Genomic DNA, 19,126 nt, shown 5'->3' with positions numbered 1-19,126 from the left:
CAACTGAAAATAAAAAATACAAATAACAATTTAAGGTAAAAATCTTCATGACAATATAATAGTATATTGTTTTGCTGTTCCACATGGAGTTACAAGTCTGAAAAAGGCATAGGTGTGACTAGTAAGATGGCCTCACAGGTCTTTGAGTGTTGAATGACATATTGATTTCCTATGAATAGATAAAATACATTAGAGAAAACAAACTTTAAAATTTACACTTTAACGTGTGTTTTTACGAAACATATAGTAAAACACACCGAGAAAAAAAAGGACTCAAACCTGTTTTGTCTGTTTTCTGCTGCATCACATCACAAATTTATTAAGGTCAAGTCAAAAATACATTTTTATAGATATTTTCTATCTGTCTGCTACATGAAATAAACACAATCATTAAGATGGATTATTTACATTAATCACAACGTAGTACACTGAGTCTAGACAAAAAAGAAAGATCCCAAACAAAGCTACTATGTGTGTGCGATGTGTACTTTGTGGTCAATCTACAGTACAGCATCTTTTACAAAACAACCTGTGCTTTAAGCAAACAATCATGATGTCAAGGCAAAGACGAGCCTCACAAATTAAAAACTTGCTGGAAATCGACACACACTAGACAGTAGCATACAGTATTCTGGTGGACACATAACACCACACTCAGAGAGCTAAATGGAGAGGAACGTACTGTATATCAGTAAGATGGATGTGTTAGAGGTTTGATAAGTTTGTGCGGAGATTTAACTTTAGTCCAAGAAAATTGTAACGTTCAACAGAACAGCCAGAACAAACCCTCAGCACTGGTGGCAAATCATTTGTTGTTTAATTGTTTGTTTAATCGTTTGAGGTAATCACGTCATGATGTCCAGTAAAAGAGTTGATGAGGCAAAGATGGAATCAAATGACAGTAAGATAGGTAAACGATTTTACGCTTCCATAGTATGTCATTACAATCACACAGAGGTCTATCCTGTGCTCTCTGACTGTATGTCCACACGAACAAATAGCTCCCTGTTCTGTACCCAGGCAAATGTTAAGTTTCATCAATGAATTGAACATCAGCACAGTGTACGGACATTCTTACTCTTTGAGGTTCAAATCTGATCCCTTTGTTGTTGTCTACTTAGGTAGAAATTTCAGAAAACAAAGACTTTTGTGCCATAATGTTGAAAAAAAAAACTATCTTCTTCTTCATATTTAAATCCTCATCATTTAATGAATTTCTCACAAAATTAAGTTCCAAAATTTTTTAAAAACCCAGAGAATGAGTAGATGGCAAAATACTGCATGCTGAAAACAAGTGTGGTAGAGCAAATTCTTATTTACAGTGATTGCCAGACATACATGACAGGATTGCATGAATGTGTCCTTTGGAGCGTGTATTTTTTTTTTCTTTTGTTTGCATGTACTCAGTGTGTCCTCGGCTGCTGCAGCTCACTGTGGCAGGGCCTTCAAGATGGCATTCACCTCCTCTGCTACTGCTGTCAGGGCAAACTCAAACTGGTCCTAACAAGGAAGGGAGCGAGAAGAGGGGGAGAAAAAACAGAGAGTGACGGTTAAAGATAGGACAGAGGGAGACACGAGATAATACGAAAATACTGATCGCACACACAGATTGTTGATACCTTGGTGTGGACCAAGCCAGGTCTCTGGTCTCTGATGTGCTCCAGTGCGGCGGCGATGTCAATCTCCTTCACTCCTAATGACAACAACAGGAACAGTAACAGCATCACTCCCACAGCTTTGAGGTTTCCTACCACTATTTTGATGCTGCAGTATATAAGACCCCTCAATCTAAATCCACTCAACCTATAAAAAAGGTAAAATTAAATATCTGAATTTCCATCTGTTAATGAGCGCATTTTCTAATTCAAAAAAATAAACAAAAATTCATTTATCAGGACACTTTTTAAAAAACTTTTCCAGATAACTTGTGCCTCTAAGCCACTTAAAAGTAATACATGTATTTACGCACACCTAGAGTGGAATAAAATACAACTCCCACTGCTGTCCAAAATAGGTAACGTAGCTTTGACATAATTCCACTCTCACCCCAAAACACAGAGCTTCCTAAATGTTCCATGACCATTTTGATCATCTAAGGTCATCTATGGGCTCCATGTAAAAAGCTTTAATTACTGAATTATGTCCTATGTAGACCTCTGTAAAGACTGTGTGTTTGAATGCGCGGCTCACCTTTGGCCATACGGTTCAGCACCATGTCAATGAGGATGTACGTGCCAGTCCTGCCAGTGCCGTCACTGTGGGAGAGTGAGAACACACAAGGAAACTGTTTCACCTCAAAGCACTCTCCAATTATCACATAGTATTGTACTGTATGTTTCTGTGAATTATGGTGTTTCTGTGACTCATCAGAATGTTTTTTTTTTTTTTTTTTACCTGCAGTGAACGATGATTGGGCAGGAACGACCTCTGTAGCATTTATTCACCTTCCTAAAAAGCAAGGAAAGAAGGAAAAGTAGAGAAAGAAAGCACTACTAAATCATACAGCAAAGGATAAAAGGTCTCTTGTGCCACTTCAGGTAACTGTGGGTTGTGGGTAAATTAAAGGCAATGAGATGAAAGCAGGATGTGACCAAGCAGGAAGAATGAGAAATGGAAAGACACGTGTAAATGTCAGATGGAAACAATAAGATCAGGAATGAGGATGAAGGATAGAGAAAATAGGAACTGCAAGAGGCTGTGAAGGACAGAGTAGGAAAGAATAGGTGAGGAGAAAGCCACAGATTCACTGTCTCTCTTGCAGTAGCCAGTCACACCTGCCAATGCTCATTTTTGTGACTATGCAACTGGAGCCAGAGTACTAGCTGCAAACCACAAAAATGACACTGGGAGATGTTAAAATACAAACCTATCAACCTGCACACTTGGAGAGAGAGAGAGAGAGAGGAAGAAAGAGTGCAAAGATGATGGATAAGGCATGGAATTAATAGCACAGATGCCTTATTTGATTATATACAGTGCAAAATGACAGGGAAGATGAGAAACAAGGAAAAGAGGTGGATGTGATTAAGATGATCAGGAGGATTCAAACCCACTGTGACCACTGAGTCACCGTGATATTCCACCCACTGTTTACTCCATTTTGTGTTAACAATTGCTGAATCTTGTGGCACCGGTTGAAATCAAGAGCACTTGTCGGGGACGGCCTGTGCGTGCGCATTTGTGTAGCTGTGCAATCTCTTACCTGCGGAAGTCGAGCAGCGGTCTCGTGGAGGTGGGAATGCCGTCAGCCGGCCAGCTCAGCAGGTGGAACTGCGTCAAGGTTCTGGTCTCCTGCGTCTGGACGTTCTTCAGGTAGAAGCTGCGCACCAGGAAGTCCTTACACCAGATGTGCTCTGACACCAGATTCACCTGATATAGAGAGGAAAGGGTGGCAGACAGAAAGAAAAGAGATGTGGATGAATGACTCATTTATCAAGGAAAGTAGTACACCCACTGAATTTGCGCTGTGCAAGTTCCCAAAAATTCATCCTACAAGGTCTTTGTCTGGGAAACAAGCAACCAAAAACAGTCAGTGAAACACACAGACAAACAACTCCACCTACACTTAGTGGATCACAAAACACAAAATTATGATTTGCATCAGACATTTCTTAGAAAACAAGAAGGGGAAAAAAATCTGAAATTAGCCTCAGTCGGGCACCAGGGGGAGACAAACCATGACAGTTTCACCTTTCACACCTTTTAAAAATTTGGCAGAGCCATTATATCTAAGGCAGCCAATGGTATGGTGTGATCTGACTTTGTTCTCAAAATTGTGAGATTAATCTTAGACCCTGATCTTTTATTTATTTGTTTACATATGTCCCTGTTCATTTTTATATGCGCCTTTTGAACAAAACTGTTATGACAACAAGGCTGAAGCGGGGTTGGGTGACAACATGAAACTGACCTCGTAGATGTGGTAGAGTGATGAGCCTTCATCAGGCCAGTATCGCTCGCACTGCTTCTCTCCATCCTCCACCAGGGCCGTCATCATCACTATCACTGTGCAGCCGTTTTCCCAAACCATCTGCAGGTTGGACAGAACAAGTGGAGCAAACACGAACATTCAGTTGTCACATTAAATTAAATTTGTGTCATCTGGCTGTAACAAGGCAGACATCCTGTAGCTGGCCTGAACGGCCCAGTGATCTACACCGTTTTATTATTTCTATTTATCACTGATTAGAAAGCAAATTCAGCAAACTGGAAGGAAGCCTGGAAAAGGAAAGTAGAGGGAAGATTGCACCGACCTGCCAGAAATCAGCCACAGTGTGGGGCAGAGGTCCCTGTGTGGCAATATAAGCTGGTTGGCGGGGGTCATGATCAAACTGTTGGTTAGAAAGAAAAAAAAATCAGAGCAGAGTCTCTTAAGTTTTTTTTAATAGTATATTAGATATGAAACCAATTAAAGCATGGCATTATTTAAATCTTCATACTGGATTAGGGGATGAGTCACCATGTAACAAACAACTAATTCTTATCAAATACTGTACTGGTTTTTGAAGTGTTTGAAGAATTTCTTACAATGATGCTTGCGTTGATGTAATCTTGTTTATTGGGGTGTGCTTCAGTCTTCAGCTTCACCCGAGAGTGATCATCTGGGAAAGAAAACATGTTAAGTTAGGATTAGTTAATTATTGACATACGGATTGAATGCATGATGCTGATTAGATTATGTTTAGGAAAAAAATTCAATATAAGGAAGGTTTAAATCTACTTTTTCTGCTTGACACACAAATGCATAAAAATATCACCATGTTGTACATGTTTGGATATGAGATTAGAATATTAAACTGGATGATCGATAACTGAAGGATGCAGGACACATGACAGAAATGATTATACAGGGTGACACATTGAGGAACTAACAGGGGAGGGATTCAGCGTGTCTGTTTTTGTCCATGTTGCTTGGGGCTTGAGCCACAGCTACTGAACTGGGTTCAGCCTGGTAGGAGCACAAAGCTTCCCACTCCTTCTGAAGGCGGTCCTTATTACGCAGGTGATCCTCCATATATGCCTGCGGGAGATACGGCACGCAAGACGTTAAAAACTGCACATCAATAACAAGGAAATGCGGGAGAATCTCTTTGCTACACCAGGAAGTACGTCCTGGTTGTGTATTCGCTCACCAGTATCATGTGACCAGTAGAGATGTCCATATTAGACTGGGCTGGCTCTTCGCTCCAGGACGGTGTAGAGCTGTGGGTGGAGGATGGGCTGTGCTGGGGCCCATCACTGAACTGAGAAGAAACGCTGCTGACACGAGATGTGTCCGTACCCCGTCGACCACCAGCACCCGTGCCTATGGCAGACCCCGCCATGCCGCTGCTCACCCCGCCCACACAGTCCTGGCGGCACAAGGAGGATTTGGAAGCCATGTGCTGCCGACATAGCTCCTGACAGAGTATTAATCAGAAACAGGGCTGTAACTAAGGATCACCATCAACACTGATTTACTGAATAATCAATGAAAACATTATTTATAAGCATAATATATACTCTAACATATACATGCTCTACCAGATATTCACAAATAGATTGCACTTTTCACTGTCCATCACCTGGTTTTTATGTGTTAAATTATTTGCAACAGTGGCAACCAGTTAGGAAAACTCAGCATTAAATTTTACATACAATATGGGAGAACCTTCATACAAGTATGCAAGGACAATGCACTGGTAAATAGTTTAAAATATAAATATAGAAAATGTTTTTTCCTCAGTCCTGGGTGTCTTTATGTTGCCATACCTGGTAGTCAAAGTGAGTTTCTGCTCCTCCCTCTGGCCCCAGGCCAAGCTTGCCATTGGCCACTTGCTGAGCATAGTGCCTGAGACAAGCTACTGCCATGGCCAATACCAGCACGCCTCCTACGACTGCCATGGAAACAAGGGTGATAACTGTCCCACTGGAGCCCTGGGAAACCCTGGTTACCTGAGGAAGACCCCGTGCATCTGTCCTCTGGGAAAAAGATGATAATAAAGAGCAGTGAGTAAGACACGGTGAGAGGGGAAGGAACACAAAGAGAAAACAGATTATTACAAGCTAAGTCACCCCAGGGAATCCGCCCTCACTACTGGAATTCAAAGGTCATTCATTTCATTTGAACAGCAAATTTGTTTCTCTGCAACTGCACATGACAGCAAGGTGCGCTCAACGAGCAGCTGAAGTTGAGTTTTAAAGACAGAGGTCTGGAGGGTCAAGGTGGTAAGCTCCAGGGACCCATTAAAAAGACAGCAGAGGTTGGTGGAGATCAGTGAACCAGTGCACAGAGCATGCCGCACGTTGATGCTTTAAGTTTCGGTCTGCTCCAGTGTCATTCCACCAACAGCCTCTGATATAAATTTGAACAAGTAAACAAATAATAAATCAGATTACATGATCTTAGTTAGAAGGCGCTAATGTTGTCTGGTTGCTGTTGTCCTTGATGTTTTTTTAGTTTTTGTATGGTGAAATGATAACAGCTGCCAGTAGTTAATTTCTTTTTTATTCATGTTTGTACTTTTTCTTTGTTCACTTTTGATATGATATCCCTGTGTGTATCTTGCATTTTAATCAAATACTGTACTTCCGTCACTGTCTGGGGAACATGATTTTATCTTTATATAATAGTTCAAATTTTTTTCCCCAAATTAAATTAACGGAATTAATCTAAAAAACACATTCCTAAATGATTTAATCATAATGACTGGCACTAAAGGGAAGATTTCACTATGTAGTGGTTAAAAATATTCTGCCATCTCATTACCACACAGGACCACACACACACCATTAATGTATTGGCAGGACAATTACTTTATTTTTTTTTTGTCAGCCCTGAATTCATTTGGTGTGTTTGTGTGTGTAATCATAATATTCATTCAAAATGGGCACTTCACTATTAATCCATTACACTCAAAATGTGAGATGCAAGCCATGAGTCAGAGGCCTGGAATTAGGCCTCTGTGTGAATAAGAGGGAATAATCAGGTTAATGACACCTGTGACTGTTTCCATAGCACCTGGGATCAGGAAGCCACAGTGAGAGAGGGGGGGGGGGGGTGCCATAGCAACAAGTGAAATGCTGGTTGTTACGAGGTGTCGCCTTGCTGATTTGTTCTGGCCAGTTGCCCTCCAGGTGGCCCACACTCACAGGTGTTTACATGTACAAACGCTCACACACAATATGAAAAAAAAACAGCTATGTAGGTGAGGCAGATGTGCTGCCTTTGTCTGTGCTGAGCTGTACAGCAGAGTGCTCTAACACTAAAGGCCTTGTGCTTGTAATGTCATTTTTCTTACAAAAAAAAAATTTGAGCCCATTTTCTGAAAAATGACCTACCAATATGTGGTGACTACAATGTGAAATGTGTCTCATTTGACACTACCAAATCTGATCATCCGTGAAGCTAAAACCAATGAATGAATGAACAAAGTGGAAATGGTTAAGAATACAGAGGGGGTGATTATATCTCTGTTGCCTTGACAACTGTTCCGTATGCTACCGATAGGAGGGATTACAAGGGAAATTTTCCACAGAGGCTGCGTAAGAGTGTCCGTGTGTGTAGTAAGTACCTCTCCCACGCCAGTCTGTACAATCTTCAGGCCTGTCTGAGACTCCAGGAAGTTCTTTTCAGATACTGTCAAGTTGAAAAAACAACAAACATTTTATTACTGGATGTCAAAAAAATAAATAAATAAAAAGCTTTGGTAAAATGGAATTTGAAGAAAAAACTGTGGTGAGAATGACAGAATAGTGTGCCCACATACTGTACTTTTCACTTCATGCTTGCGTGTATGTATGTGTGGGTAGGTAAGTGTGAGTGTGTCGGGTTTTTTTTTGAGCCTCACCAGCCTTAGCAGCCACCTCTGCAGCCGTCATGTTGTGTTCATTCTGCCGGATACGGAACGTCAGCGCCGGACCCACCACACTGGAAACATACACACACAGGGGCACACATTTGATGCTTTAAAACTGTGCAAAAATAACTTGAGTGTTTAGTGTAAAATAGCAAAATTCAAGACTCTATCACATACTGACACACACACACCCATAATGGTGGTGTTACCTGATGTTGATGAAGCTGCTGGTTGTCAGGTGTATCTTATCAGCCAGTAGCTCCAACAGCTTCACTCCATCATACAGACTCAGATGACTGGGAAGCAAAAAACATCATTATCCTCTATATCAATAGCATGTTTTATTAATCTGCTCTTTACTGGCAATTAATAAGGCATGCGGTGATTTCACCTACTGCCAGTTCACGACAGCCTTCAAACACAACTTTAAGCAGTGTAACAACAAACAGAAGAACTCAGAGCACAGTTAGCTTGAGTGCTGACCTCTGGTTGGTGACAATGTACCCATACTCCTCCTTGGCTCCTGTACCATCAATAAGCGGCGGTCTCTGCTCCTTCAAGCCTTGGCCAGCTTCTGCAGGAGCGGCCTGAGGACGCTGGGAGGCAGAGGGAGGAAGGCTCTTGGCTGGAGGTGTAGCTGGGACTGAGGCAGAAGAGGGGGCAGGAGGGGCATCAGGAGGACTGGGAGCAGGAGCGGGCTTCTGTGGCTTATTTGACACAGTGTCTGTTTTTAACAGCTGCATCTATGGAGGGGAAATGGTAGAACACTTGTTGGTTAAAAAAAGGAAAGAAAAGAAAAAGTGCATGATTTGTGAATTTGTAATCACTCCTAACAGCAGCTGCTGCCATACCTCCTTAAGGGTGATGAGGTCTTTCTCGACTGGATCTGGGTTAAGAGAGACAAACTACTGTTTTTAGACAAATATTAGAGTAAAACACAATTAAGTTTTAGTATGATTTATTCTCACCCATGCATCCCATCTTGTAGCTTGGGGACTGTACCTGTTTTGTCTTGGGCCTGCAGCAGCTGCAGTATGAGGGCTAGCTTGTAGAGCTGCTCTTGACTGAGCTCTCTGGGGTCAACTCCATACCTCTGCAAGACTCCTGACATCCTCTGGAGTAAGCCATCTAACATAGGATAACACAGTTACCTCCATTTTTGTCCTATTCAGAAAATATCCACGTGTTGAATGTGCACATACTATGTAAGGGCTCCAACAGTGTAAATCTAGTGTTATGCCTGTGTTGCATAGCATCCTCTCTTCAAGACATTATTCAAATTAAGTATAAGTAAGTTTAAGTTCCTCTTCCTCACCATTGTTTCCAGACAGAGCGCTGAAGTCCTGAGGAACCTTCTTGTTCTGAAGCATTTGTTGTCTGCCTGCAGTACCAAGTCTCTCCTCTAGGGTGTAGTCTTCCACATAGTCCACTGGTATCTCCAGTCGCAAGTCCTCATAGTAAGGCAGACCTGCTCACAGCATCATAATAGGTTATGATGGTAAAGACATTGTTTAGTGAAAATGTATTGTGTAATGTTTTGCCATTCCTGAGTAACTTCTATTTTGAGTGTTTTATTTAGGAAATTTGAAAAAACATCTACCTGCAGGAGCCATGGAAGAGGCCCCTCTGTGGCGATATGAGGGCTGCGCAGATGCCAGGTAGAGAGACAAGGCTTCCTGTAGCAGCTGCCTGTCACGCTCTCGCTCTCGCTCTCTCTGATTGCTCTGGGACCTTGAATAAGGGCGGGCATAGCTGCCTCCTGCCCCTATGAGGGATCTCTCTGCTTCATCTTGGTACCTATGCTGTGATTGGAAGAGATTTTACGTGCTTACTTGTCACCTAAGCTCTAGACAGTGATGTATTATTGTGAGCTTTGATTGTTGTATGAATTAGGATTTAATGAGTGACTTTTTGTCTGCTGTATCCACACCTGTGCAGTAGTTTTGTAAAAAATGACACAGAGCTGCTTTTGTGCAGTCATGATATGTGAGTTTTTTCTACCTGGTGGTATGTATATGGGTCCATAGATGCTGTCTGCATGCGCAGCTGGGACTGGGGAGGCTCAACAATCATGTAGTCCACATAGTTGCCACCAGGAGGTGTGGACCCCGACTTGGAACTGTGGTGATGGGGGATTTGCTGTTTAGACCTGGCAACCAGGAAAGACAAGTTTAGGATGGGTACACAGGGGTTGCACGGACGGAAGGATAAAGAAGTCGGCATGGAGTGAAAAACAAGGTGGTAACTGGAGAACACTTACTGAGGTGAATGAGAAGAGGAGGAAGAGGAGTTCGGCTTAGAGGGGTGGGTGGTATGGGGAACTCTCTTCAGCTCCTTTGATAAAATATACTGGGTGATGTCATCCTGCCATGAAAGCCCTGCACACACACACACACACACGCACACACACAGCAATTAAAGAAAGCCACAAAAGCAGAGAGTGAAAGTGCAAGGAAGAGTCAGGCAGATTCTAGGAGTTGTCTTCAAGCACTTGTATTATTAATGGATTTCTGTCCATATTCATAAAGGATCCATGGATTTGAGAATTCATGTCAGAACAATGGCCGTAACCCTAACGTGACCAAATGAAGATGTACCAGATGTGCCTTGTGTTTTTGTGCTAATTAGCAAATGCTAGCATGCTTAACTAAGATAGTGAACATGGCAGCAATTAGATCTGGTTAAAAATCAGCATGTTAGCATGCTAACATTAGCATTTAGCTTAAACCACTGCTGTGCCACTGAACAGCACTGAACTAGACTAAAATTTTAATTTTAGGCAGAAAAAAAGAATGCAAGTCAAAGCTAATTCATGCTACAGTTCACTACAGAAAAGCAATGGGGGATTAACTCTAACAGTTTAGGTGTTGTAAATGACTTCTGGTGCTTCTCATGTTCTGTCTTACCTTGTAGCATGAGCTGTTTGAGGACTTCCTGCATCCTCTTCAGAACAGGAACTGACACCTGGTACTGGACCTGGTCCTGCTTAGAGCTATGACACTGACCAAATAGTCCATCTGGAATAAACACAAATGCGGCTGTAAATATTTTTTTTTTCCCAGGATGGTCGCGGGAGGATTATTTTATAGTGACTCCTGGTCCCAAATCCAGCACAGTTTGCCACAAGACACAAGTTACACAATAGGCCATTTTTATGAAAGATGTTAAAGCACAGGTGTAAATAATAAAAATAAACAATGGTTTAATTTCACTTAGATGCTGCAGGGGCCCTGGTATTGTGCATGCTTCACAACACTTGAAATGAGCAGAGCCATTGTTAATGTTATATAGTTTGTCACATATATCATAGATATGTGGTAAACCAAAAATGTCTGCTGTGAGAAAGGGAAAAAGAAAGAAGGTTCAGTACAGAACAGCAAATATACAGTGCAAACCAACCAACAGAAAAATATTACACTGTATCTGAAACTGTGCACATTTTGCCACAAATGGCTCAGTGATGTTGCCTGTGAGGTGCAGTATTTTTGTAATAACCTGTAATTCTTATGGTAGCCCACATCACACAAGCCCACAGCAGTGAGTCATGATTTTTAAATACAGTCCACACACTTTATACAGCTTGTCACAGTCCTTTTGTCAGGGTTATGCCACCGTCAGTGTGCGTGCTCTTGAAAGTTTTAAACAGCTCCCTTTTGAAATAGTTGCAAACCTGCAGGCAGCCTCATGACAACAGACGTATTAATAACATTTGATTATCAGAATAATTTTCTGTTACTTGTTCTCTTTCAAGGTCATAAAATAATCTTTTGAACATCTACAGTACATGAAGAAATGTTTTCTGTACACGCCATCCTCAGCCAGATGCATCATTCTAAGCTTGACAAAGTTAGTATTAGCTTTACTGAAGGTCAGTTGCATTGCAGTGAAATATATAAGTGTTCACTCTCTCTAAATTATAAATTAATGATTATAATTTAATAGACTTTGGATATAAGCCACATTGAAAACTGGCCGGAACCAGAGGATTAATATGTTCATACTGGAAAACTCCTGATCCACTCAGTGTTCTGCCTCCGCATCAAATAAAAGAGTTGGAAGAAATGGAGGAAAGTAGCCATCAACCACAAAGTGCAGGTTATTGAAGTGAGCTAGATACTGAGAATCTGAAATTTCTAATGGATAAAAGAGTTAGAAGAGAAGAAGAATGAAGAAGCCATCAACCACAAAGTGCAGGTTATTGAAGTGATTTTGATACTGAGAATCTGAAATTTCTAACTTTATTACACTTAGAAAAGCCGAGTCTCATGTATAAGGCTGAAATTTTTACTCTGAGCTCTAAACTTGAGATGAGATGAACATATGTCTACAGAAAGAAACATGGTCAGACTGCTAAGTGAAAGGAATAGAAATAAAGCAGAGCAGACTACATCTATCTCTGACGCACTGATGAGTCACCACAGTCTTTGCTCCTCTATGTATTGAAGATTAAGCAGAGAGGCACGTTTTTACTTTATTTCTGTTTTGCATAAGTAACTCCCTCTGGGTGGGTGGGTTGGTATGCAATCAGGTAAATGTCTTGTGTTAATGTTATGACATTACCAAAGTCTGACAAGTAACACAGAAAACTAGCTAGATATAGAGAGATACAGATATAAATTTTTCCCAAAATGAAGGAAAAAGACACAGAATATTTTCCTTTCACGTTTTCCATCCCAGTTGTAAAACCCCTAATCACATTATAAATAGCTGATGATGATGATCTGATTATGACACAGGATATTGTATCTTGGCAGTGTATTCCACTGGTGAAGTACAATTGTCCCTGTTATTCCTGGTGGTGAGCTGACTGATGGTAAAGAGACAAAGGGGGAATGAGGAGGAGGAACAGGCGATGATTGGAGAGAAGACAGAAAACTGCATGCTTCAATGATTCATTCAAAACGAACAGTTTAAAAAAACAAATCAAAATTGATGCTAATAAACCAGAGATATCAACATTTTTATTCCATGCATTCTTCTTCCTTGTCAAGACATGGTGCCCATGTCACCCACAGTGCAACTCGACAACTGACAGTTCACCCGGATATCTGGGTGAGTTATGCTTGTGGTGGTTTATGTAGCCTCAAGCAGAGATGGGGACCTCAGTTTTTACTAACTCCACACCTTCAGATTGCAAACAGATATTTCAAACTTGTAGTCTACAGCTCCAGCTGATGCTGACTCAAGTTAGCATCTCAAGGAACAACAGGGTGACAAGGTCAGGGTGCTGCACCTGTGTGCACAGAACACAGGTGACAATGTTGTGACCTCATTCTGGTTAACATGTAACAGGCTGTATAAACTTACAGAGAAGGCGCCTGCAACAACAGCATAAGCATCATGACCTCAGTCCATGCATAAATGTGGACCTATCTGTTTTAGCACGATGTTCCATAGTTGAGGCTGGAAAAGGACAAAATCAGACCAGCAAAGCCTGGACTGTACACAGTACCACAAACAAAACACAACACGACAAACCCTGCATCTCTACCTGTCACTGGGAGGGGTATAAACAGAGGAAGAACCCCGCCGTACTACACTCTCTGCTACTCCTTCCAAATATATAACGACTGCAGACAGTGACTGCCTGATACACAGCCAATTCCATAAGGGCCACTGGCACAACCTACCACAGACACAAATAAACAATATAGCACACCAAGGTACACACAACACAGTGTTCCCTATCACTAGCAGCAGGAACCACAAGAAAAGAAAAATTTCAGCTATTGTTTCATTTTTTTTTTAAAAATTTGAAATACAGCGTTAGAACATTTCATAACGTGTTTAATGTATCGGATGTGAAACATAATCCAACAAATAAAAGAGACTCAATATATATGTGATGCATTGTACAGTACAAGTGTTGGTTCAAGGGGACTTTGTACTGAACAGTATAACACCTCCTTGAACTCTTCATCTAAAGTCAACACAATAGCAGTGTATACTTTATAAGGTATTAGTCACTGCGAGGCAGAAACGTAGCTGTGTCTGCTCTCGAGCTGCAAGTAAGTACGCCAGTCCATTTTGTATTCTGTCCAATGGCTGTGTGTGTGCGTAAGTGCAATTTCCACAGAGAAGTGCGTAAGTGTGTGTCAGTGACTCATCACTGTATTAGCACAACAACTGTGGGGGTGTCGACCTCACCGTGATGTCAGTGTTGCTATGGAGACAGTGGAGCGGGGGAGGGGCTTAGATAAAGATGAGGAAAGGGAGAGAGGCAGGTGACAGAGAGAGAGAGAGATAGACACATGTGGATGAGAAAGGAAAAATCCTTGACTTTTATATTTTTATACACAGCTTTTGTGCTAGCATGCTCCCAGTGACATAATGTGTGTGTGTGTTTGTGTGTGTCCAGCTGCAAGTAAATAAATAATTTAATATTCTGTAGAGGTACAGAAAGGATTAAGAACGTAGTCTGTCTTAAAAGTTTAATGTTTAAGTTAAAAAAAGAGATTGTTGTCACTGTGTGTGTGCGTGTGTGTTGTACTCACCATCTGAGCAGAACTGATCCCTCGTGCACAGTTTTCTCTCAAACAGGCAACCTGAGGGAGAAAGACAAAGAGATTACTAGCTAGCAGGTACTCAGGGTAAAATCTTTCACAGCGATTTCCATGGCAACGACTGCTTTAACTCACATTTAGAGGGCTGAAATGAGAACACAACAAAGTGAGCTTAACCCTGGCTTACTCATTATAATTAGATTCAAATGTACTGCACAGTGGTAACCAAAACACACAAACCACCAACAAAAAAACACCCACAACCTTCACCGTTTTTTTTTTTGTTTTGTTTTTTGCGCCCATCTGTTATACAACTTTTCTATAACAGCACAGAGGCATTTAAAAGTCCCTCACCCCAAGTGAAATCATTCGTAATCCCAAAACCTGGAACTTCTGAAAACCTTGAAATAAAAGCTTATCTTCATTTAGACAAATTTACTCCTGATCAGATCCCACAGAAATGTATTATATGCTGAAGAAGCTATGTTATATGAATGTAAAGTATTGATTTCACACTCACACAGGGAGAAGTTATTTTTTGGCTGCTGTGTTATGCAGATCTGTGACTGAACAGTGTTTTTAGTTATGTCTTTGTAATTTAGGTTGGTGAGTAAGACCTTGGAGGGTATGGCAGTGTGGGAAGGAGCAGGTGGTTGGCAATAGATAGGAACGTCACACAGGAGAATATGCATGGATAGCTCTGCCTGGCTGGCTGTCTTTCTTTCTTTCTTGTGTCACATCTCATGTCTCTTTTTGCTCCTGATTTCCAGAGTCCATGTGAGCATGTAAGAGACAAAAAGCAAATAAATATCAAATAAGTGGCGTAAAATCTGTGTGTGAGTGTATGTGAGCAAAAACGGACAGAGAGGATTTATCTCCAGTTGAATCCCAGAGATGGCAGGTCACTAGCTTGTTTATTGAACTGATGGATCTGTCGATTCAATGTTCACCTGAACACAACCTTGGAGAGAAAGAAAAGACTGAGAACTACTTTCTTTACCTTTAAATGAAATGACGCAGTGCCTAACGGCGTTTTCTGTGACTCACCTAAAACACACATACACACTGCAATGTCTTTTCTATTTCTTTAATGCTCTCTAAAAAGGTGTTATGGATTTAAATGCATGTGAAGTTATTTGCACAAAATCTTTCTCTCTCTCTCTCACACACACACACACACAGAGAAGAATTTAGACTGGGTGGCTCTGAGGATGTAACATATACACCATCCAAGAAACCCATTCTTGCCAATCTGTGGAGGGTTGTGTGAACCTTCACACAAGCTTCAGCAAAAACACACACCAGTGTAATTATATTGAGACACAGCCAAGAGGTATCTGAGTAATTGGGGCTTGCAGGGGGACTGACATACACATCACAGGACATTGTGCGTAAATGTCAGTCCTAGTCAACAAATATTGATTGATTGTGGAGGAAAGGGCATCTGGCAGTGCGTTTTGACCTATGTGAATGTCTGAAAGAGACACGCACACCTGTTTTCAGATTAGAAAAAGGACAGGAGTCGAGTTCAGATGCTAAAACTCCCCTTTGGCGTGTGAAATAAGTCACCAGCCATTCCAGGTGTATCAGAGAAAGGCATGTTGTGGTCTACATCCTTCAAAAGCTTCAACAGTTGACCTGGTAGTAGAAATAACAATCATTTTTTTTCTTTAATAATAACGATTCTCAGCATTTAAAGCTGAAAAATGTGTACCCTAGCATGATAAAGTACAAGGGTCTCAATGAGTGAGTGCTTCGGCAAGCAAATTTAATTTTGTCATAGCAACAGGACATCTGTCCCTTGGGAAAATGACTGGCTGCACAGACGTCAACTCAGACAGGAACATCAAATTGTGTGTGTGAGGATGGACAGTCGGACATACGGACGGATGGCTAATCAAATGAACAGATGAATGGATGCACAGCGGTTACCAGTTTCTCTCCATGGTGCTGAAATCGCAGGCACTTGCAGAATGGCTTTCCATTGTGCTGTGCATTGTTCATTGTTGTTTTTTTAATGCAATCTTAATTTCACAAGAATGTCTTTTTTTTTCCTCAGGATGATTTTTAATGGCAGATTGCTAAGAAACACAAGCACAAGTATATACAGAGGTACAGAGGTCTTTCAGCTGTAACCAGATGCTTCTAAGCTGTTCATGAGTCACATTTGGGTGACTGCACTTAAAAGACAAAACTGAAGTAAAAAAAAAAGCATAAAAACTATGCATAAATATCTCTCTCTCTCTCTATATATATATATATATATAGAGAGAGAGAGAGAGAGAGATGGAGGGAAAACAATGGGGGTGGCAGCCCTTTCTGTTAGAACAGAATCATGCTCTCTTGTTTACATGGGAGAAAAGCTGCAGAAGAGACCTTTCCTGCCTTTCTCAGACTCAGTGTGAATAACTCACTGAATTCACTCCCTACTTCACAAATCTCCACCTACAAGTCAGACAGGCTAGTGTTGCCACAATTCACTTGCTAAGTCACTGTATCAATCACAAATTTATTGCATTATTTACTCAGTGGAGAAGATATCTACAGTATATCCCTGATTAAAAACCATACATGTTTATCGAAGTGTTTGTATCATGTATAATTTAGTGAAACATTATCTGTTGTCTCTTATTATAAGTTTAAATGGTTTCTGCTGTTTACTCTTTATCTTGTATTGTGTACACTTGGTACTCTGGGTGCAATTTATTTATCCCCAACACCTGGGTTTGGTGGCTGCTTGATATAATAACATTATGTCAATAATAGCATTTGGAAGTCTGGGGAGGAATGATATGGGTCATAATTCCCCACCAAAAAAACAACCCTTTGCTCTACAAGAAACCAAAATACAATGCTCACTAGACTCAGTTTCCTCTTCCCATCACTCTTTGCATCCTCCATCTCTCCTCCACCTCTGTTTAATCTCATTAGACTTTCATCCTCTACATTTACCCACATTCTGTGCCTTTCTCTGGCAAATATGTTTCATAATATGGTTCATTTTGAAAGGATAACACACAGTCTACTAAAATGGCACATAAATTCAGTTATCCTTAAATTTAACCTGGAGTATTTACAGGACCGTGATACGATGCCACAGGGGATAACGTATCTGACAGGAGGATGAAATCACCATGAAGTCATTACTTAGACACGCCAAGTAGGCCTACCTGTGGGAATATTACAGGAGTGTAACAGTGATTTCTGGTAAGGATCGTGCCATCATGAGTATCATCATTATCATTATCATCTTACCGTATTTGTCTGAGTTCCCTGGTTGGCACATCACCGTCAAAAGGAGCAGAGCTCGCCATGGTTTAAGGTGTTGCATGATCCTCTCCAGCCTCACAGCAGCGCAGGAGATGCAGAGAGAAAGATGCGAAGTCCCCCTTTTTTTTTTTTGGCCCCCGTTTCCCCCTCTTTCTTTAAATCCCCATAATGTTGAAAGGAGCTGCAGCCAGTGTCGACAGCTCACACTGAATCCAAAAAGCCCATGTGACGGAAAAATATAAATAAATGGCAGAAAGAACTAATTCCTCACAGTGGAAAGGCGGGGCGTAGGAGGAGGTTCAGGCTGTGAACCTGCGACGACGTAGTATCGACTCACGACAGCACAGCTGCGGAAGTAACGTGCAGTCTGAAGGAACCGGGCGGGAGGAGGTGGGGGGGGGGGGGGGGGGGGGGGGTATCTCTGAGGTACAAGAAATCAATCTGCAGCAACGTCATCGCGAAATCAGTGAGGGAGATGATCGCAAGTGTTCATTTCAATATTCCACCCATTCATAAACGTCATGGATTTATTGTTCGTAAACGTGCATGCAGGCACACAAAACGTGCAAATGTTTCTATCCCAAACAATTCAAAGGTGTGCGCAGGTATATTAACCCTTCATCAGTTTTTTTTTTTAAATCCCACAGGTGCTTATGTTAAATGTTACACCCAGGTGCACCCAGATACAATTCATGAACACTAGCCTGCAACTTTTAAATCAAAGAAGCATTTCCAGTGTTTGTGCCATTTTACTGGACATGTCCAGTACTCTGACAAATGTGATAATGTGCCTGCAGACTGATTTCTTCCTAGAAACATTATTATTGTCATTGTAAATATTGTAATATATGTCTCTCAATCTGGCATGGACGTTATCTTAGCCGATCCCTTCTGATTGGATCCCTGCTGAATATAGCAAGAGCTTTTTTCTTTTTTTTTGCTATTCCCCTGGGGTAGTGGTGTCACAGCAGTTCATTTTATTTTGTTGTCCTATTGCTCCCTCTTGTGTCTGTTAAAACCAGCCAATGGGAAAGGCTACTTAGTGTCTTTGACTGAAGATTGATAGACTGCAACTACTGCTTCATACACTAAAGGTTACTTTCTCAGCCTAGACTGCCCCTGGCTAAAACCTAATGCACCTAATGTAAAAATAAATAAATAATCAAGGTACATACTGTCACACCATCTGTTCCCAGAGCACAAATACAGATAAAATATTCTCAATATTTCATGTTCTTTGAATACAGTTTATTTTCAAGGAATCTATGAACTTCCTTTTCCCCATAGTGTTGTGGATATCGTGAGGATACAATAATAACAAAATAATGTAAATAGTAAAACTGGGGAAAAACAAACAACAACAAAAAAAAAAAAACAACAACTGAAAACCAATCAGTTCATTTTATTTTCTGTAGACTAATATTAACAAATGTACAGACTGGTTTTGGCTCTGCTATTCAGACAGTAATCCTATACCAGAGGCAGCATCCAGTGAATGTATGATAATGTCGTAGG

General features: G+C 41.1%; 1 protein-coding gene across 1 annotated transcript; it reads right to left on the bottom strand.

Annotated features, from left to right (window-relative positions):
- Positions 1-1,387: 1,387 nt before the first annotated feature.
- Positions 1,388-17,777, bottom strand: ptprna (protein tyrosine phosphatase receptor type Na). Its single transcript, XM_041057274.1, has 24 exons — positions 17,597-17,777; positions 14,333-14,383; positions 10,745-10,855; positions 10,099-10,216; positions 9,840-9,987; positions 9,439-9,640; positions 9,154-9,306; positions 8,841-8,966; positions 8,690-8,724; positions 8,322-8,581; positions 8,048-8,134; positions 7,830-7,909; positions 7,554-7,618; positions 5,752-5,961; positions 5,133-5,399; positions 4,873-5,020; positions 4,528-4,601; positions 4,254-4,331; positions 3,911-4,030; positions 3,203-3,369; positions 2,395-2,448; positions 2,191-2,255; positions 1,620-1,693; positions 1,388-1,500 (listed from the first exon to the last, which is right to left on the bottom strand). The coding sequence occupies exons 1-24, from the start codon at positions 17,670-17,672 to the stop codon at positions 1,429-1,431; spliced, it is 2,841 nt and encodes a 946-aa protein (XP_040913208.1). The 5' UTR covers positions 17,673-17,777; the 3' UTR covers positions 1,388-1,428.
- Positions 17,778-19,126: the final 1,349 nt, after the last annotated feature.

This window comes from Toxotes jaculatrix, chromosome 15 (assembly GCF_017976425.1).
Source record: "Toxotes jaculatrix isolate fToxJac2 chromosome 15, fToxJac2.pri, whole genome shotgun sequence".
NCBI classification, from domain to species: domain Eukaryota; kingdom Metazoa; phylum Chordata; class Actinopteri; family Toxotidae; genus Toxotes; species Toxotes jaculatrix.
The sequence above is the reverse complement of the archived record's forward strand: the minus strand, read 5'-3'. Positions and strand labels throughout refer to the sequence as shown.